At 42.9% G+C, this 27,648-nt stretch overlaps 1 protein-coding gene across 1 annotated transcript; it reads right to left on the reverse strand.

Moving 5' to 3' along the window:
- Positions 1-4,857: 4,857 nt before the first annotated feature.
- Positions 4,858-16,455, reverse strand: LOC136577159 (sulfotransferase 1B1-like). The gene is made up of 8 exons (XM_066576936.1): positions 16,355-16,455; positions 16,100-16,264; positions 15,881-16,009; positions 9,393-9,490; positions 9,189-9,315; positions 9,013-9,107; positions 8,595-8,775; positions 4,858-5,989 (listed from the first exon to the last, which is right to left on the reverse strand). Exons 1-8 carry the CDS (start codon positions 16,380-16,382, stop codon positions 5,883-5,885), a joined length of 930 nt encoding a protein of 309 aa, XP_066433033.1. The 5' UTR covers positions 16,383-16,455; the 3' UTR covers positions 4,858-5,882.
- Between the last annotated feature and the right edge of the window lie 11,193 nt (positions 16,456-27,648).

Below are 27,648 nucleotides of genomic sequence, written 5' to 3' on the forward strand. Positions count from 1 at the left end.
TGTGTGAGGGCACACAAGGTGACCGGGCTCAGGACCCCCTACAGACCACCAGTAGAGAGGACCGTCTGACCAGACTGTTAGGAAGTGTTGGGACCAGTGGATGTGTGAGGACACACAAGGTGACCGGGCTCAGGACGCCCCCTACAGACCACCAGTAGAGAGGAGCGTCTGACCAGACTGTTACGAGGTGTTGGGACCAGTGGATGTGTGAGGGCACACAAGGTGACCGGGCTCAGGACCCCCTACAGACCACCGGTAGAGAGGACCGTCTGACCAGACTGTTAGGAAGTGTTGGGACCAGTGGATGTGTGAGGACACACAAGGTGACCGGGCTCAGGACACCCCCTACAGATCATCAGTAGAGAGGAGCATCTGACCAGACTGTTAGGGGGTGTTGGGACCAGTGGATGTGTGAGGGCACACAAGGTGACCGGGCTCAGGACGCCCTCCAGACCACCATTAGATAGGAGCGTCTGACCAGACTGTTAGGGGGTGTTGGGATCAGTGGATATGTGAGGACACACAAGGTGACTGGGCTCAGGATGCCCCCTACAGACCACCAGTAGAGAGGAGCATCTGACCAGACTTTTAGGAGGCGTTGGGACCAGTGGATATGTGAGGACACACAAGGTGACCGGGCTCGGGATGCCCCCTACAGACCACCAGTAGAGAGGAGCGTCTGACCAGACTGTTAGGAGGTGTTGGGTCCAGAGGATGGGGGCACACACGGTGACTGGGCTCAGGACCCCCTCCAGACCACCAGTAGAGAGGAGCGTCTGACCAGACTGTTAGGGGGTGTTGGGATCAGTGGATATGTGAGGGCACACAAGGTGACTGGGCTCAGGGCGCCCCCTACAGATCATCAGTAGAGAGGAGCATCTGACCAGACTTTTAGGAGGCGTTGGGACCAGTGGATATGTGAGGACACACAAGGTGACCGGGCTCGGGATGCCCCCTACAGACCACCAGTAGAGAGGAGCGTCTGACCAGACTGTTAGGAGGTGTTGGGTCCAGAGAATGGGGGCACACACGGTGACCGGGCTCAGGACCCCCTCCAGACCACCAGTAGAGAGGAGCGTCTGACCAGACTGTTAGGGGGTGTTGGGATCAGTGGATATGTGAGGGCACACAAGGTGACCGGGCTCAGGACGCCCCCTACAGACCACCAGTAGAGGAGCGTCTGACCAGACTGTTAGGGGATATTGGGACCAGTGGATGTGTGAGGGCACACAAGGTGAGCGGGCTTAGGACGCCCCCTACAGACCACCAGTAGAGAGGAGCGTCTGACCAGACTGTTAGGAGGTGTTGGGACCAGAGGATGGGGGCACACAAGGTGACCGGGCTCAGGACGCCCCCTACAGACCACCAGTAGAGAGGAGCGTCTGACCAGACTGTTAGGGGGTGTTGGGACCAGAGGATGGGGGCACACAAGGTGACCCGGCTCAGGACGCCCCCTACAGACCACTAGTAAAGAGGAGCATCTGATTGTCCAACAAGCATCAGCAGCTCCAACTGTTTTATTGTCTGCCATCCAGAGACAGGGGGCGCCATCGGTACTGCTCCGGGTTGTCTTCATCGATGAATCCAGGTGTAATTGAAACCTTGTAAAACACACCAAAATGAAGCCCATTTCACAATACTGGAGAAGGATACCCTTGTTTCCCTTCAGTGCCCCCCTACCCCCCGGCAGTGCTGTTTCCCGTAGATGTGATGGAACCTCCAAAGGGAATCACACAGTGCCTTAAAAACGTTGTATGACCCCCACCTTAGCTTCAGTTTGCCTCAGTCAGGCCCCATTCACGCCTGCGCTGGGTTTTCTGTTGCTCTGGTCTGTTTTTACAACATAGTAACTGAAGTAAAACGAAGATAAATGGATTATTTTTTCCTATTGATTTCAATGGGCTTTTAACAAAAGTTTTCGCTTCTGTTCCGTTTGGTTTCCTTTTTTAAACTGAACAATTCCCGCCTTCTGCTGCGATCTGCAGTTTACGGAATGGAAACCAAATGCAACCGGAGCGAAAACTCATCGAAATCAATGGGGAAAAAACATCCATTTACTTCAATTTCCATGTTCCAAAAACGGAACCGGGCAACAGAAAGCCCCCTTAGGCCTCATGTCCACGGGGAAAAGAAGATTTTAAATCCGCAGCGGATCACCCGCATGCAGATCCGCGCCCCATAGGGATGCATTGGACACCCGCAGGTAGATAAATACCCGCGAATGGTCAATAAAAGGGATTTAGAAAATTTCTGTAGCATGAAAAAAACGTGACATTCTCCATTTAGGTGCGGATCTCCCGCGGGGACGGCTCCCGCAGGCTTCTATTGAAGCCTATGGAAGCCGTCCGGATCCGCAGGAGACCTGCGCCTGAATTAAACTCACCTGCTCCGGGCGATGCAGGTCTTCCTTCCTTCGCAGCAGGATCTTCTTTCTTCGCCCCAGTGGATGTGCCCAGCGCAAGCACGCGGCACGCAGCCGGCGTGCCGAGCACATCTGCCGGGCTGAAGAAAGAAGATCTGGCCACGAAGAAGGGAAGACACGCACGGACCGCTGCAGGTGAGCTTATTCTGATTTTACTGCCTCATGTCCGCAGGGCAGGAGGGACCCGCTACGGATTCTACATGGAGAATCCGCAGTGGGCCTGATTTTCCCCGTGGACATGAGGCCTTAGTCAGCTGTTTCTCTGCTCTGTTAATAACCCGGCCTGACCTGCACACACATCAATAGCAAATGGCCAAAAAGTCCAAACCAGTTGCAAAGTTCTAGATGTACTAGCTAGTAGTCCTTAACCCTTTCCAATCCAGTGTTGGATCTCATCTGACATTGGGACTTCCCTGCATAGCTCCCATGTGGGGGAGGTCCAATACACGTTTATAGCACTATGCAGAAGAGAGCTGCAATGTCGGAGTTCTCCTCTGTGTATTACACTATGCGGGAGGAGAGCTGTAACATTGTAGCTCTCCTGTATATTACACTATGCGGGAGGAGAGCTGCAACATTGTAGCTCTCCTGTATATTACACTATGCGGGAGGAGAGCTGCAACATTGTAGCTCTCCTGTATATTACACTATGCGGGAGGAGAGCTGCAACATTGTAGCTCTCCTGTATATTACACTATGCGGGAGGAGAGCTGCAACATTGTAGCTCTCCTGTATATTACACTATGCGGGAGGAGAGCTGCAACATTGTAGCTCTCCTGTATATTACACTATGCGGGAGGAGAGCTGCAACATTGTAGCTCTCTTCTGCATAGTGTAGAACTGTGTGCTATACACATTGTATGCCGTTATAGCACGCCTCCGTATGGCACTGTATTACAGAGGCTGAATGAGAGAAATTAGAAATGAGTAGCCTTATACTATAAATATATTTACAGCATCATAACAAGTGATCTCTCATAACTCACGACTAATTTTCAAACATTTGCTAATAAAGTCATCATTTGAGTTAATTTTTTATGTATTCCTGTTGAGTAATTCTAAAGAACCCACAACACGCTTTCACACCCAAAATATATAAGAGCTGGGGAGTGTGCGGGCGGCAGGGAGATTGGATTGGAAAGGGTTAATATACAGCGTATACTGTGCAGATATATAACTTGGCTGTGTAGTAATTAAAGGGAACCTGTCACCAATTCTAAGTACTATTAACTAAGTTATGGTGCTTAAAGTCTACCGTAGGTGATGTGTAGTCGGGAGGGGGGAGTTCTTTTCATAGGACAAACAGCAAGCCTGACCCTTCTCAGAAGCTGTGTGTGCAGCTCCCATAGAGATGAATGGGAAGGTGCGTGCACTCCCTTCTGGAAAGAGTCGTGCTGACTGTGCCGGGGAACACCACAGGAACGGAGTCTGAAAAGAGGCTCCCCATCACCTAAACTATTAGCTCCAGAATTTAGTTTATGGTGCTTATAGTTGATGACACATTCCAATAATTGCACATATATGCCCTCTAGTGGTTATTTGTGGTACTGTAGTTTTTTTTTTTAACTGAATGTTTCTTTCTTGCACATACCTGTGTGTCTTATCCACAGTTATTAGGACAGGTATGAGGCGTATGAAGTGAGCTACATACAATCCAATGTAAAATCTAGATCTTAACTCCTAAAGGACCATTTCTGTTCGTACCGCAGCAATAGGACATTATAGTTTTGGACAAACAGAGCTTGTTCCACTTTAAGTGGTTGTAACTTCAGTTCTATCACTGTTGGGCTACTTTAACATGGGAGAGTGTAATATGGGGCAGTGAATCCCGTCCCTATACCGCACTCACCATCCATGTGAAAGCCCCATAGATGCAAGGCGATTTCATATGAAAACGGCCCCGCATCATTGCGGGGATGAAGGGAATCCCCCGCCACGGCTGTCACAGCTGTGCCAGAGGATTGTGGAGTTCTCCCATTGCTTTCGCGATACTACAACTGGCACACAGCCGGATAGAACATGCCGCGATTTGCTTCCCGCATAGCATCTCAATGGGGTTCATGTTTGTGCGTCTAAAAGTGATTATATCGCTCGTGTGAAGCCAGTCCTGGAATGTGGGGACACAGAAAAAGTCTTTTTGTTAAAAGTAAGTTTTATATTGTGCAGAAGTGGTAAAACATAAGAAAAGTATTATAAATTTGGTGTTTTCATAGTTGTACTGACCCGTAGAATCAAGCTAAAGGGCATCTACGGTCATTTATTATGTAGCTATCCCCCAGTAGAGGACTCGTCCCGCAAAATACAAGGTGTCACACAGCTACATTGACGAAGAAGTAAAAACGTTAGGAGTGATGGAACACAAATGGGGAAACTATTTACTGGCTCCTAAGGCTAAAATTAGTTCACTAAGGGGTTAAAAATGCACGTAAGGTGACTGAGTTCTCGTCAAATTTATTTATATGAGACAAATTCAAAATCTACAATAAAAAAGTGACATTTTCAGAAGGGTTTTTCCAACCTACACTTGACTGTTAGCTTACATTCACACAGACGTGCGCGATATCAGACCGAGAAACTCAGCCCAATATTGCACTTGCCAACTTGCGTTTTTCATGCCATTGTGTGTAGGTAGCCCAAGGAAGAGTAGAGAGGGATAATGACCTCACCTGATCTAGACTCTATGCTTCTCTTAATACATCCCAGAATTGTGTTTGCCTTTTTGGCTGCTGCATCACATTGTTGACTCATGTTCAGTCTATGATCTATTAGTATACCCAAGTCTTTTTCACATGTGCAGCTGCTAAGCCCAATTCCTCCCATTCTGTATGTGCTTTCTTCATTTTCTTGCTCAGATGTAGGACTTTGCATTTCTCCTTGTTAAATACCATTCTGTTAGTCACCGCCCACTGTGCAAGCTTTTCTAGATCGCACGGTGGATCTGGAGAGGTGAGTATGGGGTCTGTGCTGGTGGTGGTAGTGGGGGTGTCGGACTCCACTGCAATATTCTGCTGCGGAGTCCGACACAGCCGTGGGCATGAGGCTAACAGTTGCCTTGTCAATCCCATATTTGGTCATTTTTTTCAATAAGTATAGTATGAGATACTTTGTCAAATGCTTTACTAAAGTCAAGATATACTATATCCACCCGATGATCTGATGTTATCTAAGCAACCAAGTCTATTGATTATATATCCATTGTAGTCGCTGTATAGTAATCCATCTCTCATCCATGTGCGGCTATGATGGGGGTCATTGTCTTGTCTTCCAGCAGGTGGAGCCGCTCAGGTTAGTATGGGGTGTATTTTGTTATAAGTCTCCTCCTCTCCTTGTGTTTAGGGTTCTTGCTTGTTCTCATTTTATGGTGGAATGTCCACAGGATTCTCCGACCACAGACAAGGATGTTGCCAGTGGCGGGTTATGTGCGCTGTTTACGGAGTGTGCGCAGTCAGTCACTTCAGACCTAGAAGCGGAAGGACAGGTCGGTGCCGGACATTTCTTTCTGATAGTACTCATCAAATCTCTCATTCTGAGCCACAGTGAAGTGATTTTTCCAATCTCCGCAGATTCCTGGGAAAGGAGAGAGAAAGCACTTATCTCAGGGTCCCAGATACAAGTCCGTTTGGACATTTGCAGGAAAAGTCGACCGCAGATTCTACAGAGAATCTACTGTAAAATCCACGTGTGCCAAATGCAGATTTTTCCATGGATTTTGCAGTGTAATATATAGTGAACCTCGTATGGCTCGTAACACTCACAGGTATAATAACCTACTTAAAGGGATTGGACATCCGAACAAGAGTGAAAAGTAGTATTTATTTCCACATGTTAATACTTAGTGGGGCTCCTTTGGCCCTAATGACATCAGAAACTCTCCCTGGCATACTTTCTACTAACATCCAATATACTTCAGCTGGTTTTTCCCTCCATTCATCCTGCAAACATCTGACATGTTCTCTCGAAGAATATGGCCGCTGTTCACATTTCCTGACTTGGTGCTCCAGTTCGTCCATAAGATGTTCAGTAGGTTCAGGTTGGGACTCTGTACAGCCAGCCCAATCATGGAACATCCATAGCCTCAAAGCATTGTAGAACAGTGTTCAATTTGTGACCAGGAGCGTTGTCTTGTTGGAAGTGTGGCCGACCATTTTCACAGTATTGCCACACTGTCCAATGGCGACGCTCCTTACACCATTGTAGACAGGCTGATTCATCTTCTATGAGAGAACTTGCCAGGCATTTGCAGGATGATTTTAGGGAAATAACAGCTGAAGTGTATCAGACATTAGTAGAATATATGCCAAAGAGAGTATTCAATGCCATTAGGGCCAAAGAAGCCCCACTAAGTATTAACATATGGAAATAAATATTATTTCTGACTCTTGCTCAGGTATCCAATTACACTATACTAGCAAAAGTATGATATGTTCAATGACTAAATATTATTTGGTTGGATGCAAAGAATCAACTGCAGTACCACAAACAACCACAAAAGACTGCACTCACGTGTAATTAGCACATTAATTGAGACATATGGCCGTTTAAAATTATATATCTGCACAGTATATGCTCTATATGAAGGCCTACTAGCTCGAGCGCCTATAACTTGCAACTGGGTTTGACTTTTCAGGCCATTTTCTATTGATGTCCATGCAGGTTAGCATTGTCAGACCACTAACAGTCACATTGGTTCCTAAAACTGTCTCTTGAAAATAACCTCATTTTGTTCCCCCCCCTACTTCTTATTAAATTGGTACTTTCCTATCAGCTGTCAGAACAGTAGATGGGGCAAACAAGGTGACCGGGCTCAGGCCGTCTCCTGAAGATCACCAGTAGAGAGGAGCGTCTGACCAGACTGTTAGGAGGTGTTGGGACCAGTGGATGTGTGAGGGCATACAAGGTGACCAGGCTCAGGACGCCCCCTACAGACCACCAGTAGAGAGGAGCGTCTGACCAGACTGTTAGGGGGTGTTTGGACCAGTGGATGTGTGAGGGCATACAAGGTGACCAGGCTCAGGACGCCCCCTACAGACCACCACTAGAGAGGACCGTCTGACCAGACTGTTAGGAGGTGTTGGGACCAGTGGATGGGTGAGGGCACACAAGGTGACCGGGCTCAGGACGCCCCCTACAGATCACCAGTAGAGAGGAGCGTCTAACCAGACTGTTAGGGGGTGTTGGGACCAGTGGATGGGGGCACGCAAGGTGACCAGGCTCAGGATGCCCCCTACAGACCACCAGTAGACAGGATCATCTGATCGTCCGACAAGCACCAGCAGCTCCAACTGTTTGATTGTCTGCCATCCAGAGACAGGTGGCATGATCAATACTGGCCCCTGTGTCTGGGAACCATTTACCAGCACTTGGCTGAAGGACATTTGGCCAAAAGGTACTAAAGCCTCCATGCCCATGCATATCACATCTTGAATCCAAGCTAGAAGCGGTACAACAGGGTACTAGAGCCTCCATGCCCATCTGTATCACATCTTGTATGCACGCTAGGGGCGCTACAACAGGGTACGAGAACCTCTATGCCCTCCCGTATCAAATCTTGAATCCAAGCTAGAAGCGGTACAACAGGGTACTAGAGCCTCCATGCTGACTGTATCAAAACTTGTATCCAAGCTAGAGGCGGTACAACAGGGTACTAGAGCCTTCATGCCAGCCTGTATCACATCTTGTATCCAAGCTAGAGGCGGTACAACAGGGTACTAGAGCCTCCATGCCCGTATCACATCTTGCATCCAAGCTAGAGGCGGTATAACAGGGTACTAGAGCCTCCATGCCCACCTGTATCACATCTTGTATCCAAGCTAGAGGCGGTACAACAGGGTACTAGAGCCTCCATGCCCACCTGTATCACATCTTGCATCCAAGCTAGAGGCGGTACAACAGGGTACTAGAGCCTCCATGCCCACCTGTATCACATCTTGTATCCAAGCTAGGGGTGGTACAACAGGGTACTAGAGCCTCCCTTTAAGGGGTTAGATTTCCGCAATAAATGCTCCTTTTGCTCTGATGTGTAATCACTTATATCAATGTTACAATCACATAGAGAAAGTTTCACCCATCCAACAACTTCTAGGGGAGGGATTGGTTTTAACAAGCAGTGTAATCACAACTGCACTAAACAGAAATGCTACAGTTCTTATGGCCACCAGGTGGCAGTGTTTACCTTTCCTCATAAACGGAGAGACCGACTGGTTCATAATGGAAGAGTCGATGGCTGTGTAGTTTGTTACTGGGTTCTCCTTCATAGCCTTGAAGGAGGTATGTAGACATGTCTTCTCCAGGACATCATCCGAGAGATCCTTTCCCAGAAACCTCATTACTTTCCGAATTTCACGCTTTGGGTCCTATTAATGAAAGAGACGGATGGATGTTTATTTCAGACGATTAAGTCAATTGGGATGTAGAGATTCCTCATGTAGAAAAACAACATACAGCCCACAGGGTCGGAGAACTGCTGAGAGTTTGACTGGAGACACCACACCAGGCACCCCAAAATTCCAACATCGGGACCTTGTTAAAGATGTCCCAGTATGGTACTATTGTCTCCCCACCGAAGCCTTCTAGAGGTGGAGAAGACTTACCTCCAACATATCTTCATAGAACATATAAAGGATGTTTCTTTCTTGTTTTAGGGCCCAGAACTCTTTGACATGAGTACCCCAAGACCCAAATCCCACTAGGAGAAACAGAAAACAGGTCAATGACCAAGAAATGGAAGAATCAAAGAAATGAGTTAGTGTCCCCTGTGAGGTCTTACTGTTGCCTTGGATGAACTTGTCCACGTATCCCTCCCAGGGGCCCGGCTCCGGATGTAGTTGGTTCATCTTATCAAAGTGGTAAAAAGACACGGCCACGTCTTTAGGATTCCTCGCTACGTAGATAATCTGATAAAACAACGCAACGGACAAAGATCAGTGTAGGCCTCATTATACAGGAGAGGATACAGAACGGTATCCAGTACCTTACAATTCTTTTCCCAGAATGCCTTGGGAAAAAGAGAGACTGGTAAATGGGTTTTGACGACCCTGGGAGAAGGAAGAGAGTCTAAGACCTGACAACCTAGAAGAGAAAGAAGCAACAGTTACTTTATGTTAGGCTGCATGTCTGCGGGTGGGAATCCACCAGTGATAAATCGCCGGTGGATCACGCTGTGTGAAGCTAGCATTGCTATGGAAAGCGCAGCCGCGGTTTGCTGTGATTCTCCACCAGGAGCCTATCTGTCAGATAGGCTCACCGCTGAGACCTGGCAGCGCCCTGCCCCCCCTCGTTCCCAGAGAAGGAATATCGCTGGACAGGGGGGCTGAAAGGGAAACCGGCAGCATAAGGTGGTGACAGACATGCGCCTCGTGAATATCAGGGAACTCCTTGCTGACAACTCTGCTCACACGAAGCAAAAATCTGATGTAAATCCTCTATAACTAAACGCCTTCACACATTACATTCTTGTACATAGGAGCAGTATTATAGTAGATATGTTCTTCTACATAGAGGGCAGTATTATAGTAGTTATATTCTTGTACATAGGGGGCAGTATTATAGTAGTTATATTCTTGTATATAGGGAGCAGTATTATAGTAGTTATATTCTTGTACATAGGAGGCAGTATTATAGTAGTTATATTCTTGTACATACAGGGCAGTATTATAGTAGTTATATTCTTGTATATAGGGGGCAGTATTATAGTAGTTATATTCTTGTACATAGGAAGCAGTATTATAGTAGTTATATTCTTGTACATAGAGGGCAATATTATAGTAGTTATATTCTTGTACATAGGGGGCAGTATTATAGTAGTTATATTCTTGTACATACAGGGCAGTATTATAGTAGTTATATTCTTGTATATAGGGGGCAGTATTATAGTAGTTATATTCTTGTACATAGGAAGCAGTATTATAGTAGTTATATTCTTGTACATAGAGGGCAATATTATAGTAGTTATATTCTTGTACATAGGGGGCAGTATTATAGTAGTTATATTCTTGTACATGGAAGGCAGTATTATAGTAGTTATATTCTAGTACATAGGGGGGGCAGTATTATAGTAGTTATATTCCTGTACATAGGGGACAGTATTATAGTAGTTATATTTTTGTACATAGGAGGCAGTATTATAGTAGTTATATTCTTGTACATAGGAGGCAGTATTATAGCAGTTATATTCTTGTACATGGGAGGCAGTATTATAGTAGTTATATTCTTGTACATAGGAGGCAGTATTATAGTAAATATATTCTTGCACATAGGGGGCAGTATTATAGTAATTATAGTCTTGTACATAGGAGCAGTATTACAGTAGATATATTCTTCTACATAGTGGGCAGTATTATAGTAGTTATATTCTTGTACATAGGGAGCAGTATTATAGTAGTTATATTCTTGTACATAGGGGGCAGTATTATAGTAGATATATTCTTGTACATAGGGGGCAGTATTATAGTAGTTATATTCTTGTACATAGGGGCAGTATTATAGTAGTTATATTCTTGTACATAGGGGGCAGTATTATAGTAGTTATATTCTTGTACATAAGGGGCAGTATTATAGTAGATATATTCTTCTACATAGAGGGCAGTATTATAGTAGTTATATTCTTGTACATAGGAGCACTATTATAGTAGTTATATTCTTGTACATAGGGGGCAGTATTATAGTAGTTATATTCTTGTACTTAGGAGGCAGTATTATAGCAGTTATATTCTTGTACATGAGAGGCAGTATTATAGTAGTTATATCTTTGTACATAGGAGCAGTATTATAGTAGTTATATTCTTGTACATAAGGGCAGTATTATAATAGTTATATTCTTGTACATAGGAGCAGTATTACAGTAGTTATATTCTTGTACATAGGGGGCAGTATTATAGTAGTTATATTCTTGTACATAGGGGCAGTATTATAGTAGTTATATTCTTGTATATAGGGAGCAGTATTATAGTAGTTATATTCTTTTACATAGGGGGCAGTATTATAATAGATATATTCTTGTACATAGGGGGCAGTATTATAGTAGTTATATTCTTGTACATAGGAGCAGTATTATAGTAGTTATATTCTTGTACATAGGGGGCAGTATTATAGTAGTTATATTCTTGTATACAGTAGGCAGTATTATAGTAGTTGTATCCTTGTACATAGGGGGCAGTATTATAGTAGTTGTATTCTTGTACATAGGGGGCAGTATTATAGTAGTTATATCCTTGTACATAGGGGGCAGTATTATAATAGTTATATTCTTGTACATAGGAGGCAGTATTATAGTAGTTATATTCTTGTATATAGGGAGCAGTATTATAGTAGTTATATTCTTGCACATAGGGGCAGTATTATAGTAGTTATATTCTTGTACATAGGAGGCAGTATTATAGTAGTTATATTCTTGTACATAGGGGCAGTATTATAGAAGTTATATTCTTGTACATAGGGAGCAGTATTATAGTAGTTATATTCTTGTACATAGGAGGCAGTATTATAGTAGTTATATTCTTGTACATAGGGGCCAGTATTATAGTAGTTATATTCTTCTTCATAGAGGGCAGTATTATACTAGTTATATTCTTGTACATAGGAGGCAGTATTATAGTAAATATATTCTTGCACATAGGGGGCAGTATTATAGTAATTATAGTCTTGTACATAGGAGCAGTATTACAGTAGATATATTCTTCTACATAGTGGGCAGTATTATAGTAGTTATATTCTTGTACATAGGAGCACTATTATAGTAGTTATATTCTTGTACATAGGGGGCAGTATTATAGTAGTTATATTCTTGTACTTAGGAGGCAGTATTATAGCAGTTATATTCTTGTACATGAGAGGCAGTATTATAGTAGTTATATTCTTGTACATGGGAGCAGTATTATAGTAGTTATATTCTTGTACATAAGGGCAGTATTATAATAGTTATATTCTTGTACATAGGAGCAGTATTACAGTAGTTATATTCTTGTACATAGGGGGCAGTATTATAGTAGTTATATTCTTGTACATAGGGGCAGTATTATAGTAGTTATATTCTTGTATATAGGGAGCAGTATTATAGTAGTTATATTCTTTTACATAGGGGGCAGTATTATAATAGTTATATTCTTGTACATAGGGGGCAGTATTATAGTAGTTATATTCTTGTACATAGGGGGCAGTATTATAGTAGTTATATTCTTGTACATAGGAGCAGTATTATAGTAGTTATATTCTTGTACATAGGAGCAGTATTATAGTAGTTATATTCTTGTACATAGGGGGCAGTATTATAGTAGTTATATTCTTGTACATAGGGGGCAGTATTATAGTAGTTATATTCTTGTACATAGGGGCCAGCATTATAGTAGTTATATTCCTGTACATAGCGGCAGTATTATAGTAGTTATATTCTTGTACAAAGGGGCAGTATTATAGTAGTTATATTCCTGTACGTTGCGGCAGAATTATAGTAGTTATATTCTTGTACATAGGGGGCAGTATTATAGTAGTTATATGCTTGTACATAGGAGGCAGTATTATAGTAGTTATATTCTTGTACATAGGAGCAGTATTATAGTAGTTATATTCTTGTACATAGGGAGCAGTATTATAGTAGTTATATTCTTGTACATAGGAGCAGTTATATAGAAGTTATATTCTTGTACATAGTAGGCAGTATTATAGTAGTTATATTCTTGAACATAGGAAGCAGTATTACAGTAGTAATATTCTTGTACATAGGGGAAGTATAATAGTAGTTATATTCTTGTAGATAGGAGGCAGTATTATAGTAGTTATATTCTTGTACATAGGGGGCAGTATTATAGTAGTTATATTCTTGTATACAGTAGGCAGTATTATAGTAGTTGTATCCTTGTACATAGGGGGCAGTATTATAGTAGTTGTATTCTTGTACATAGGGGGCAGTATTATAGTAGTTATATCCTTGTACATAGGGGGCAGTATTATAGTAGTTATATTCTTGTACATAGGAGGCAGTATTATAGTAGTTATATTCTTGTATATAGGGAGCAGTATTATAGTAGTTATATTCTTGTACATAGGGGCAGTATTATTGTAGTTATATTCTTGTACATAGGAGGCAGTATTATAGTAGTTATATTCTTGTACATAGGAGGCAGTATTATAGTAGTTATATTCTTGTACATAGGGGCAGTATTATAGTAGTTATATTCTTGTACATAGGGGCAGTATTATAGAAGTTATATTCTTGTACATAGGGAGCAGTATTATAGTAGTTATATTCTTGTACATAGGAGGCAGTATTATAGTAGTTATATTCTTGTACATAGGGGCCAGTATTATAGTAGTTATATTCTTGTACATAGGGGGCAGTATTATAGTAGTTATATTCTTGTACATGGGAGGCAGTATTATAGTAGTTATATTCTAGTACATAGGGGGGGCAGTATTATAGTAGTTATATTCCTGTACATAGGGGACAGTATTATAGTAGTTATATTTTTGTACATAGGAGGCAGTATTATAGTAGTTATATTCTTGTACATAGGAGGCAGTATTATAGTAGTTATATTCTTGTACATAGGAGGCAGTATTATAGTAGTTATATTCTTGTACATAGGAGGCAGTATTATAGTAGTCATATTCTTGTACATAGGGGAAGTATTATAGTAGTTATATTCTTCTACATAGAGGGCAGTATTATACTAGTTATATTCTTGTACATAGGAGGCAGTATTATAGTAAATATATTCTTGCACATAGGGGGCAGTATTATAGTAATTATAGTCTTGTACATAGGAGCAGTATTACAGTAGATATATTCTTCTACATAGTGGGCAGTATTATAGTAGTTATATTCTTGTACATAGGGAGCAGTATTATAGTAGTTATATTCTTGTACATAGGGGGCAGTATTATAGTAGATATATTCTTGTACATAGGGGGCAGTATTATAGTAGTTATATTCTTGTACATAGGGGCAGTATTATAGTAGTTATATTCTTGTACATAGGGGGCAGTATTATAGTAGTTATATTCTTGTACATAGGGGGCAGTATTATAGTAGATATATTCTTCTACATAGAGGGCAGTATTATAGTAGTTATATTCTTGTACATAGGAGCACTATTATAGTAGTTATATTCTTGTACATAGGGGGCAGTATTATAGTAGTTATATTCTTGTACTTAGGAGGCAGTATTATAGCAGTTATATTCTTGTACATGAGAGGCAGTATTATAGTAGTTATATTCTTGTACATGGGAGCAGTATTATAGTAGTTATATTCTTGTACATAAGGGCAGTATTATAATAGTTATATTCTTGTACATAGGAGCAGTATTACAGTAGTTATATTCTTGTACATAGGGGGCAGTATTATAGTAGTTATATTCTTGTACATAGGGGCAGTATTATAGTAGTTATATTCTTGTATATAGGGGGCAGTATTATAGTAGTTATATTCTTTTACATAGGGGGCAGTATTATAATAGTTATATTCTTGTACATAGGGGGCAGTATTATAGTAGTTATATTCTTGTACATAGGAGCAGTATTATAGTAGTTATATTCTTGTACATAGGAGCAGTATTATAGTAGTTATATTCTTGTACATAGGGGGCAGTATTATAGTAGTTATATTCTTGTACATAGGGGGCAGTATTATAGTAGTTATATTCTTGTACATAGGGGCCAGCATTATAGTAGTTATATTCCTGTACGTAGCGGCAGAATTATAGTAGTTATATTCTTGTACATAGGGGGCAGTATTATAGTAGTTATATTCTTGTACATAGGAGGCAGTATTATAGTAGTTATATTCTTATACATAGGAGCAGTATTATAGTAGTTATATTCTTGTACATAGGGAGCAGTATTATAGTAGTTATATTCTTGTACATAGGGAGCAGTTATATAGAAGTTATATTCTTGTACATAGTAGGCAGTATTATAGTAGTTATATTCTTGAACATAGGAAGCAGTATTACAGTAGTAATATTCTTGTACATAGGGGAAGTATAATAGTAGTTATATTCTTGTAGATAGGAGGCAGTATTATAGTAGTTATATTCTTGTACATAGGGGGCAGTATTATAGTAGTTATATTCTTGTACATAGGGGGCAGTATTATAGTAGTTAAATTCTTGTACACAGGAGGCAGTATTATAGTAGTTATATTCTTGTACATAGCAGGCAGTATTATAGTAGATACATTCTTGTACATAGGGGGCAGTATTATAGTAGATATATTCTTGTAGATAGAAGGTGGTGTTGTAGTAGTTATAGTCTTGTATGTAGTGGGCAGCATTATATTTGTTACTCACTTATACATACAGACCTGCAGATACAATGGTCAGACCTCCCCAAGCTAACATTACCTTTCCAGTCGATAGATATTAAATGCTTTTTATTGGAATATTCTTTTAATAGTAACTAACATTACACCTTAACTGTGAGTCACAATATAATTGACAAGAATGAAGGTCATTTTTAATTTACCTGGGGGCACCACACCAGGCACCCAAAACTCCAGCATCGGGATCTTATTGAAGATGGCATCTCGCTTGCTCTTTTCTGTATCTCCGTCATTTAGGATAACATCCACAATCTCACTCATCCATGTTGTACCTTGATGATACAATCAATTCAATGAATCAACTAAGATGCCCACTAATTGTTACTCATCTCTGCAGGTTAAGGAACTCCTTCCTATCTGACCTGATTTGGGGTAGGTGGCAATGATAATATCCTCTTCTCTTGCCTGGAAATTATCAATCCTCTCCCAGTTTGAAGAACAAGAGCAGATCATTGGGACTCCGCGGACTTTAACCCAGTCTTTCCGTTGCCATTCTGATTGAGAATCCATTTTTTTCCTACTGCGATCTGTTGGGGAAAAAAGCATTAGATTCTGTAGCCTTCTCTGCCGCTCTGGTCTGTGACCTTCTACAATGTCCTCCTGTGCAGCTCATTTACATTCCTGTCCATACAATGGCACCAGCATGTAGGTCACTGCAGAACTGTCCCCTCACTGTCTTCAGCACTTTCTGTGCCTCCCTATGAAAGAACAAGGGTTAAGAATATAGAAGAATGGCGCCTCCTTCCCTCCTCCTCCTTCCCTCCCAGGGGACGGACACTTGTTTAACTGTTTGCAATGTTACGTCAAGTTTTATCAGCTTCGGGAAGTCCGTGCTAATAAATGGACGTCAGAAAGGATCATTAACCCCTTGAGTGGCGGGTTTCCTACCACCCTGTCGTGCCCACCAGGGCAGGTTTTTTAAAATGGTCTAATCATTGAATTTCAACTAATTTTGCAGTTGCGTCTCAAGAGCCATAACTTTTTCATTTTTCCATTGACATGGCCATATGAGGGCTTGTTTTTTGCGGGACAAGTTGCGATTTTTTTAAACAGGGGGGAGGAAAAAAAGAAATGGGGAAAAAAGAAAAAAGGGGCCATGTCATTAAGGGGTTAAATAATGTATTAACTTCCTTCTCTGGGTCATTACGACGCACGGATACCACATGTGTGATTGTATTTTTGATTTTTTACAAAGTAAAGGGAGACAAGTGTTTTTATAATTTTTTAAATAATTTTTTTACTTTTTTTTTTTACTTTTTTTTTTTTTTGTCCCTTTAGGGGACTTCCACAGGGACCCATCAGGACCCCCTGATCACATTCCAGGGGTCCGATGGTGACAGCTCTTTACATGCTGCAGTGACAGCCCTTTACATGCTGCAGTCACATAGACTGCAGCATGTAAAGGGTTAACACAGCAGAGATCTGAGGTTTTCTCTGATCTCTGCTGTAAGAGCTGGTACCTAGCTGTCCTCTCACAGCCAAGCACCAAGCTCTCCCTGCCACAGAGACCATCGGCTTGCTTCTGACAAGCCGATGGTCTCTATGGCAACCTGTAAACAAAGCAGGAGATTGCCGGCATATCGGCAATATCTTCTGCTGGTTTTTCAAAGCCCTTGCTTTGTTCTCTGTGGGTCTGTGCAGGCAGAGCACACTGTCACAGCTTGTGGCATTGTGCTCTGCAGCTCCCATAGTGATACATAGCCCGGAAATCTTCCGAGCTATGTCGCTATGAGCAGTGGAGCTCATCCCGGAAAATTTCCGGGCGTGCCACTCAAGGGGTTAAACCCAACGTGCATGCAGCTTTGGGTGCAAGATTTGTTTTAAGAGAATGAAAGTTCTTATTGAAGACTGCAGGTTGGGGATTGGGATGGATAGAGGAAGAGCAGTCACAAAAAGATCAGGCCTGCAAAATACAGGACCGTTTAATATCACTAATTGGCTCTGCAAATAATACATATGGACATAATATTTATAGTGCATAACTCTGACCAATGTCAAACTCTTACATCTGCGATTTCTAAGCAAGTAATATGATAATAGGGTTTGCTCGTGTGTCGCCAGTAGAGGGAAGTGTGATTGTTCTCAGTGAGAGAAACCAAGTAATCTTGTAGATATGATACCTTTTAATGCCTAACAAAAATACATGATGTTACAGCAAGCTTTTGGGATATCGCCCCCTTCGTCAGGCTGATGAATGAAACTAATTTGGATGGCACATAATTATAACATACAGATGCAGAGAGGAGGGAACACACCCCTCTTGATTCAAATAAATGTTCATATTTGACACCCTGAAGAATGGATTGGACCTCAGCCCGGGATTCTTGCATAAGTGGGGAATATGAAAGTTCTGAAAGAGGTCAAGATGGGTGTCCTCTTCCCTTCTCCTAAAAATTCAGAAATTGATTGTAAGCATGTTTCCTTCCAATAGGTGGTGCTGTTGGGGTAGTATTTATATCTTCTTATGTGTGCATTAGTGATAAGAGAAATTTCATAAAACTGTCGCATTCCTCAGCTCTGTGGACTGATTTAGTGTTTGTCTCTCTGCTCAGACTGTCTTGTGTGTTTTTAAGTTTCACATTTCTGTGTGTGAACATTTATTTAGACCAAGAGGGGTGCCTTTGTTAGCCATTAAAAGCTATCCTATCTACAAGATTACTTGGTTTCTCTTTCTAATGCAATGCAGTACAAGCGATTTTCATCTTCGTTCTTCACGTGTGTGAAAATCGTATGTTGTGTCAATAAGAAAAAGGTAAAATCCCATCGCACTGGCGTAAAACTCGCATGTACATTTTTTTAACTCACCCATAGCAAATAATGGGCGAACGGTCAGCTATCTCACAGAAAGTTAGAACATCCTTCAGTCTGTCTCACAGGACCGCTGCGAGGGGATAAACGCCAGTGTAAATTAACCCATCGGAAACAAAGGGTTAATGCATCGCACGAGTTACGGACATTGCGCAAATGTAGTGAACTCGTACAATTTTTTTCGCCTTTGTAAATAAACCCTAAGCCCAAGTTACTGAGATCTGGGACCAAATCCCAAGAAATCCGCTGAGTAGAACAAGTATTCCAAGTATGTGCTTTTCACACACTTGCAGAACTAAGTTTTTTTTTTTTTCGTGGGCGAGACAATCGCACGAGTTCTGTGTGTTTGTATGGAATTGTGGGATTTTGCTTGCAATGGGATTTTCCTTTTGAAGTGATCCTGCAAGACATAAAACTTCAACTTCTCCGTTTTTTTCTTTTAGATCGCAGAAAACTTGCCCAGTATTTGCAATTGGCGAGTTAAAATCGCCTTGCCCACGCATGAAGCACCCTTGTGCCATGCAATTTTAATTTTTTTTGCATATTATAAGAACATGCGATTTTCACGTTTGTGTAAATCCCATGTACTGTGATACATTTTTCTTGCAAAAACGCATCGCCCTTGCATAGGAAACAGATTTCAGAGTGCAATATTGGAATCACCGGGGCAGAGGGGGTATCTAAGTCAGAAAAGCCCTTCAAAAGAAAAGCTCCCTAACAGCTCCAGCCCACTAGCGATATGTTTTCTTGTGATGCGATAGCGAGTGAAAACGCGCAATTATGAAACCAATGATTTTCAATGCTTTCATACTCATTTGTGTTGTGTGCACTCAAGCCTCACAGTGCTGAGAAAAATCTGCACTATTGCCCATTGCTTTCAGTGGGGCCAGCGGCAGCAGCAGGAGTACATCGTGCTCCCCTGCCACAGCTGTGGCAGAGGTCCAGGATGCTATCCCAATGCTTTCAATGGGGCCAGCGCTGCTGCATCCCCATTGAAAGCAGTAGGTTGCAGGCAACCCCCACAGCGATGATTTTTGGGGAAGGGCTTGAAATATAAGTCCTTCCCTGAAAATCATGCCTAGCTGTAAAAAAAGGAGAAAAAAAAGTTAATCATTTAGAAGAGCTATCTGGTTCTTCTCTCCAGCCCCAGCAGTTGTCTTTTGGAGATTCATTGAATTCAATGAATGGCTGAGCACTGCCTGTGATTGGCTGAGTGCTGTGACCAATTACAGGCAGCGCTCAGCTGTCATTCAATGACAGTTGGTCGCTGCCTGCGATAGGCTGAGTGCTCAGCCAATCAGAGGCAGTGCTTTGTGCAGGTGGGGATTTTTCAATCTCCCGCCTCCAGAAGATGACTGCTGGGGCCGTGGAGAAGAGCCGAACAGCTCTTCTAGGTGAGTAAGTTTTTTTTACTCTTTTTACAGCTAGGCATGATTTTCAGGGAAGGGCTTATGTTTCAAGCCCTTCCCCAAAAATCATCGCTACATGGGTTGCCTGCAACCCACTGGTTTCAATAGGGCTGGCCCCATTGAAAGCATTGGGATAGCATCACGGACCTTTGCCACAGCTGTGGCAGGGGATTCCTTCATCCACATGAGCTATCAAAATGTTCCCATTTTGATAGCTGATGATTGAATGTATTGCTTCTAGTTCACTCAAATAGCTTGTGATTTAATAAAATTGCTCCAAAATGAACACACTTCTTTGAGCACCAATCAATGTAGCACTCGAAGGACCAATCAGAGCCATCGATTCCTGGAGGCGGGGTTTATGAACCCCGTTACCAGCAAGCAATCATCTGTCGGCAGCTGAGGACTACAAGCAAGCACGCCAGAGCTCAGGAGACCAGCGTGAGGGACCCGGACGGCGCCTGCTAGGTAATGTATTTCTATTTTTTTCATGTAGTGTAGCTAGGACTTATTTTCGGGGTAGTGCTTACATTTCAACTCCTCACCCCACCAAAAAGGGTAGGGCTTACTTTAGGGGTAGGTCTTATTTTGGGGGAAACACGGTATTACTGATGAGGCCTCACCCGGGGTCTCTATTACTACTGGGGCCACTGTGGGGTCCACTATTACTACTGAGGGCACTGTGGGGGTCACTATTACTAATGAAGCCACTGTGGGGGTCACTATTACTACTGAGGCCACTGTGGGGTCACTATTACTACTGAGGCCACTCTGCACGTGGCAGCATACCTCAAGCTTAGGGTATATTTACATGTGGTAGAAATGCTGCAGAATGTTCGGTCATGTACGGCGGCGCTGGTCAGGTGGTGCTGGCCAGGTGAGGCCACCACATGCCACTGAGAACCAGAAGCCAGGAAGCGCCGACAGCAGGGAGGCTTCGGAGGAGGTGAGGAGGAGCACTGCATTGTGCAAAATCAGCTGCGGATATGCAACTGATTTCCAGTCAAAATCCACATGAGTGTTACTCCAATGCTCCAGCTAGGAAAAAAAAAAACACACACACCATTCCTCCCTGTCTATTTTGAAGCGTCCCTATCCTTTTTATAACGGCGGCGGTAAAAATCATACATGGTGATAAGCCCCCCCCCATACTGTGTTGTACTTTGCTATAAATAAGTGGGATTTGGGTTGTAGTTTGGTTTGATTTGTTGGAATTCATTCTGACACACAACTTCTTTCTTTTTGATGGTTTTTTCTTCCACCAGCTAAGGGGGACTGCAATGGGGAGCCCCTGTGCCCCCTCGCATGCTAATCTCTACCTGGGCTTGTTGGAGGAAAAATGTATCCTCTCTGAGACCTCAGACCTAAGATCCTCCTTTTTCTTAGATATATTGATGACGTTCTAATCTTATGCATTGACACCACGGCATCTGACAGTTCAATGACCTGGGACTGAGGGTGGCCTCTGAGATACAGCATACATCATTCTCCTTTCTTGACCTGACTATTATGAAAACTGGAGATGGCTATGTATCCTCTACCATCTTTTGTGAACCCCCAGTGACCAACAGCCTGCTGTCTTGAAATAGCTATCACCCCTTACCCCTAAAATGGGGGATCCCAAAGGGACAGTGAAAAGACACTGTTCCGATGAGGTGGATTTTATTTCCAAGACTGGTAAATTGCGAAATAGATTTCTACAACGTGACTATCCACAGGATATTATCAGCTCTTGTGTTTGCATCTGGAAAGAAAAGGGATGGCTTACTTGTACCGTGACTGTGTGAATCATCTGGGGACAAAATCAGATTGCTGGGCACCTTTGACACTGAGGGTTATAACATTCAGTCTATTCTGGAATATTATTGGGAGATCTTACATGAGGATATCGATATAAGGGACATTCTTTCTGAGAGTCCTCTGATAACCTACCATCTGGGTAAAAATTTGAGAGAGATTGGTTAAAAGCCATCTAACTTCAAAGATTAATCACGACGTGTTTGGGTAAACACAAGTTTGTTGGTACATATGCCTGTTCCAATTGTCTGGCTTGACAATATATCAAGAAAAGTCAAACATTCTCCAGTGCATCAACAGATAAACGATACCATAACAGAAGATTCATAAACTGCAAGACATCAAATGTGATATACGAGGGGCATTCATTAAAGATTTTACCTGACCCACTTCTATCTATCACAGGATGCTGGAACTGCACAAGTGTAATGATATAAGCCTCTATAAGTTACATGCCAATTTTCAACTCTGTACTGATAACGATCTTTCTTTTAAAGGTGCTTAAGTGGTGCGAGGTCTGATAATGGACCCAGTGGAAGACAGAGCAGTCAACAAGTTCCTTTACTTGAAAGGCCGCACACCAAGGGAGACGTTCGATGACATGGAAGACGTTTATGGGGGGATTCCCCATTATATGTTGTAGTCAAGAACTGGCATCATCAATTTAAATGTCGTCGGACTTTGGTGGAAGCGGCCCCAATTCCAGAGCGACCCCACTTCGTTATTGATGAACACACTATCTAGCAAGTGGAGGCTGCCATCACCGCGTAACCATTTGCGACCAAGCCCAAAATGCCAAGATTAGTGTGGGGTCCGTGGAAAAAACCATCCAAGACCATCTTCACATGCATAAGGTATCCGCTCGCTGGGTTCCCCGGCTGCTCACACCTTTCCAGAAGCAGGAAAGAGTCGAATGCTCCACAACTCTTTTGACGATGTCCCATGGCAAAAAACCATCCAAGACCATCTTCACATGCATAAGGTATCCGCTCGCTGGGTTCCCCGGCTGCTCACACCTTTCCAGAAGCAGGAAAGAGTCGAATGCTCCACAACTCTTTTGACGATGTCCCATGGCAACCAAGAGGACTTCTTCAACAGACTGATCACACAGGATGAAAGCTGGGTCCATCACTGATCCAGAGACTAAAGTCCAGTTGATGCAATGGAAGGCTTCTTAAGAACCCTTGACGGATTTCCTAGCAACAGGTATCACGATTACTGTGGCAATGGCGGGAGGCCATCAAAACCAAGAGACGTGGCATGCTCACCAAAGGTGTCCGCCTTCTGCAAGACAATGCCCCAGTTCACAACTCACATGTTACCCAAATGGAAGCACGCTGCTGCGGATATGAAATTTTACTGCATCCCCATTATTCACCCGACCGCGCACCATCGGACTTCCACCTCCTTGTAAAGCAATGAAGTCATTTTTGAAGGGCGAGTATTTTTCAGATGATAGGACTCTGATTTCTGAAGTAACAACATGGCTTTTGGAGCAACCTGTCGCCTTCTACAAGCAAGGAGAAGTGTGCGTCCCTAGGTGGCACCGATGTAGAGAAGAACTAATAACTGTGCCAAGTTTCATTGTTCTCAGTCCACTGGAACTGCGTCAGGGGAAATCTTTAATGAACGCCCCTCGTATCTGGCAAAGCAATCCTGCCCTTGAGATTATGTCGGAAAACATCTCAACAGTTCAGACGTAGAATCTTGGCCCATGTGGGAAACATTGAACGTAATGAAGATACACCACTGGCCCAGTGAATGAGACAATATCCTAATAATGATCTGACCCAACTGTGATTGCAGGGAATAGAACTTATAGCTACAAACGGCAGCAGAGGAGACTCAGAGAAAACATTACTATGTAAAGAGGCTGCATGGACTTACAGAATCATTTCGGCAGCAGCGGAGGGCCTGGATGAAAGACTTACATCTAATTGCTTCATTTGAACTCACATTCTGGTCCATTAGTGGATGCTGTTCTTTCCTTCTCTCTCTGTACTGCTGTCTTTATAGCCAAAATGAACGTATTGCAACAGCACTTCCAGAAGATCACCACTGTTAGTGGGAGGCGTGCATAGTCATGCAAAGCCCATAGTCCAGACCTGACTCAAGTCCAGTGTAGTGGTCATAACTGCAGACTGATGAGCAGCATACCGAGTGTCTTCATAAAAGTAACTTGCATCTACGAAGATGCTTCTTTATTAAACTCCATGAGATACATGTAGCAATGTTTCAACCCCAACGGGGTCTTTGTCAAGCCAAAATGCATTTATAGCCAAAATGGTCATGCTCCATATGTACCATATTTCTGATCTGTTGATTCCTTTCGAATCCCTTCGATCCATGCTTTGCACCATGAGATTTTATGTTCAACTGTACCTCTGATACTAATATAATATGCAAGTAATTATTAGGAAACTATAGTATTGCTGTTCCTTGTAGCGCAATGCACTAATTACTGATATGATATAGGGAAAGGGAAAGGAGTTGTAAGCACATAGCTGCTGTTTTAGGACCTACTGGTTTAGGACCTGTAATGACGTCACCGTTGTCGCTTACATGCACGGTTGTCACGCACACAAAGCTCTTCTACATGCATGCCACACACACACACACACACACACACACACACACACAGAGCTCTGCTACATGCTCGTCACACAAACAGAGCTCTGCTACATGCGCGTCACACACCACACAGTTCTACATGTGCATGTCACACACACCACTCATAGCTCTGCTACCTGCGCTTCACACATCACACATAGCTCTACTACATCTGCATGTCACACACACCACACACAGCTCTGCTACTGCACGTGTCACACACACAGCTCTGCTACATGTGTGCGTCACACACATCACACAGGTCTGCTACTTGCATGTGTCGCACACACAGCTCTGCTACATATGCATCACATGCACCACACACAGCTCTGCTACTGCACGTGTCACACACACAGCTCTGCTACATGTGTGCATCACACACATCACACAGGTCTGCTACTTGCATGTGTCGCACACACAGCTCTGCTACATATGCATCACATGCACCACACACAGCTCTGCTACACATGCACGTCACAGACACACACAGCTCTCCTACAAGCTTGTCAGACACACACAGCTGTGCTACATGCACATCACAAACACCACATACAGCTCTGCTACATGCACGCCATACACACCACACACAGCTCTGCTACACGCTCGTGTCATGCACACCACACACAGCTCTGCTATACGCACGTATGACACACACCACACACAGGTCTGCTACATGCACATCACACGCACAGCCTGCTACATGCGCATCACACACACCACACACAGCCTGCTGCATGCACATCACACACACCGCACACAGCCTGCTACATGCACATCACACACAGCCTGCTACATGTGCATCACACACCGCACACAGCTCTGCTATATGCGCGTCACACACACACCACACACAGCTCTACTAAATGCACGTGTCACACACACCACACACAACTCTGCTAGATGTGCATCACACACCACACACAGCTCTAATAAATGCATGTGTCACACACACCACACACAGTTCTGCTACATGTACGTCACATACACCACACACAGCTGTGTTACATGCACATCGCACACACCACACAGCCCACTACATGCGTATCACACACCACACACAGCTCTGCTATATACGTGTGTCACACACAGCTCTGCTACATACATTGTCCATCGCTCTCTGCTGGTTTAGGATCTGTGATGTTACCATCATGTGAGCGGGCGCGAAACTAAGAGCCGGTGATTGATACATTATGATCAAAAAGAAGCGACTTGGCAGCATCAATAGGTGCAGATAACAAATCTGTTTATTTTCCCATAATGTACAGATACAGGCTACGTTTCGACCAATATGGTCTTTGTCAAGCTTGACATGTGCGTGTCACACACAGCTCTGCTACATTGCGTGTCACACACACCACACAGCTCTGCTACATGCACGTCACAGAGCTTTGCTACATTCATGTCATATACCACGCACAGCTCTACTACGTGCGCGTGTCACACGCACCACACACAGCTCTGTTACATGTGTGTGTCACGCACACCACACACAGCTCTGCTACATGTGCATCACAACACACAGCTCTGTGACATATGCATCACACACCACACACAGCTCTGCTATATATGCGTGTCACACACACCACACACAGGTCTTCTACATGCACATCACACACACAGCTTTGCTACATACATCGTTCATTGCCCTCTGCTGGTTTAGGATCTGTGATGATGTTACCATTATGTGATCAGGGGCGGAACTAAGAACCAGTAATTGATCACATGACAGTCGAAAATAGTGACTCAGCAGCATCTAAAGGTGTGTTATAGGAGAATAAGCAGATTTATGTTATTTGCACCTATTGATGCTGCCAAGTTGCTTCTTTTTGTCTGGATTATCTAGAGGAACTACGATATGGATTCCTTGTTTGGCTGCTGCATCTTTACAGTCCTACCCAGGGTGCCTTCCTGATATGCTGCTGGTATATCTTTTTTGTTTCCTGATCACATGGTGGTGATATCATCACAGGTCCTGTCAGCTCACTGCTGCTGTCAGCCTCTGCATGTTTTATGTTTTAGGACCTGCGATGATGTCACCATCATGTGATCACAGGGTGTAGCATGTTACGCACTCACTCACGGACAAGTGGTCATTAGTACTTTGACTATCTAATTACATCTTAAACCTCTGCGTTTTTCCTGATTGGGATACAGTAGATGATAAATTAGCAGCAGGCATTATTAGGAAACCTTGGTCACTGGTAGAAAAGAGGTGTTGCTGCATTTCGGATTACCCCATTATGTCGTATAGAAGGGGACCCAACCTTAAAGACAAATTGGTACATTCTCTATTCAATCCAGAAAATATTTCAGGGCAAAGGACTCTGCCCTCGGTGAAGATGGGGAACTTCCCTTGTCTAAATTGTTGTAGAAACCTACAGAAGGGGAACAAATTTAGACACCCTATGACAGGCAAGAGCTATACCATAAGGGATAGGTATACGTGTTCTTCATCATATGCGGTATACCTAATAGCCTGTTCTTGTGGCTTGGGTTATGTGGGTGAAACCACTATGGAGATCAGGTCCAGGATTTATACATTGGACCCCCTAGCCCCAAAGGGACTGAATCTAGATATCACATATAATGGAATATCCTCATCGCTATCTTGCTGAATTATATGCATTCTAGTTAATATTTAATGAGATTTTGTGCCATTTGACACATTCTTATTATTTTAATTGTTATATGTTTTATTTGCAGGTCCATGGGGAATCTGGGATCTATAGGTGTCCTACCTGGCCCTGTCTACAAGATGGCCCCCTGGTGGTGTTAGAGTACATGAGCTCCACTGTACACATGTATTTGCTATACATCCTGTTCTCTTCATAGTGATATATAAAATCTATTTAATACATTTGATTTTGATTCAGCAACCTAGTAGACATTGACTATCTAATTGTTCTCGTCAATTAGGATTTTTACCTAGAGCCATACATATGGAAGGTGTGACATATATAATACACTAAGGGGAGTGAGGTATATTTGTGATTGAATGAATATAGGGTCATGTTTCCCTCCTTCACTGCTGGGTGATGAGCTTAGGGGCTCCCTCTGTGAAGTTGCCAGGCTCTCGTGATATAATCGCAGAGAGCCTGGCCTGTTGCCATGGCAACAGGATGCCAGACACTTGCGTCCTGTGTTGCCACTGCCTGCAATCATCAGAGGGATACAAGTTGTGTAAAAAAAAAAAAAAAAGATTAAAAAATGAATTTAAAAAAATGTAAAAAAAGTAAAAAAAACTTTTTTAATGCTTTTTCTCATATTAGCATAAAAAAAAGGTAAAA

This window comes from Eleutherodactylus coqui, chromosome 8 (assembly GCF_035609145.1).
Source record: "Eleutherodactylus coqui strain aEleCoq1 chromosome 8, aEleCoq1.hap1, whole genome shotgun sequence".
Taxonomy (NCBI): Eukaryota; Metazoa; Chordata; class Amphibia; order Anura; family Eleutherodactylidae; genus Eleutherodactylus; species Eleutherodactylus coqui.

Bases quoted from the DNA above. Each gene is read 5' to 3' on its own strand.
- LOC136577159 (XM_066576936.1), bottom strand. From the start codon at position 16,382: ATGCTGGTGCCATTGTATGGACAGGAAT. The intron at 16,010-16,099 runs GTCAGATAGGAA...TGTATCATCAAG, and splicing joins TGCCACCTACCCCAAATCAG to GTACAACATGGATGAGTGAG. The intron at 9,108-9,188 runs GTAAGACCTCAC...TGTTTCTCCTAG, and splicing joins CAAGTTCATCCAAGGCAACA to TGGGATTTGGGTCTTGGGGT.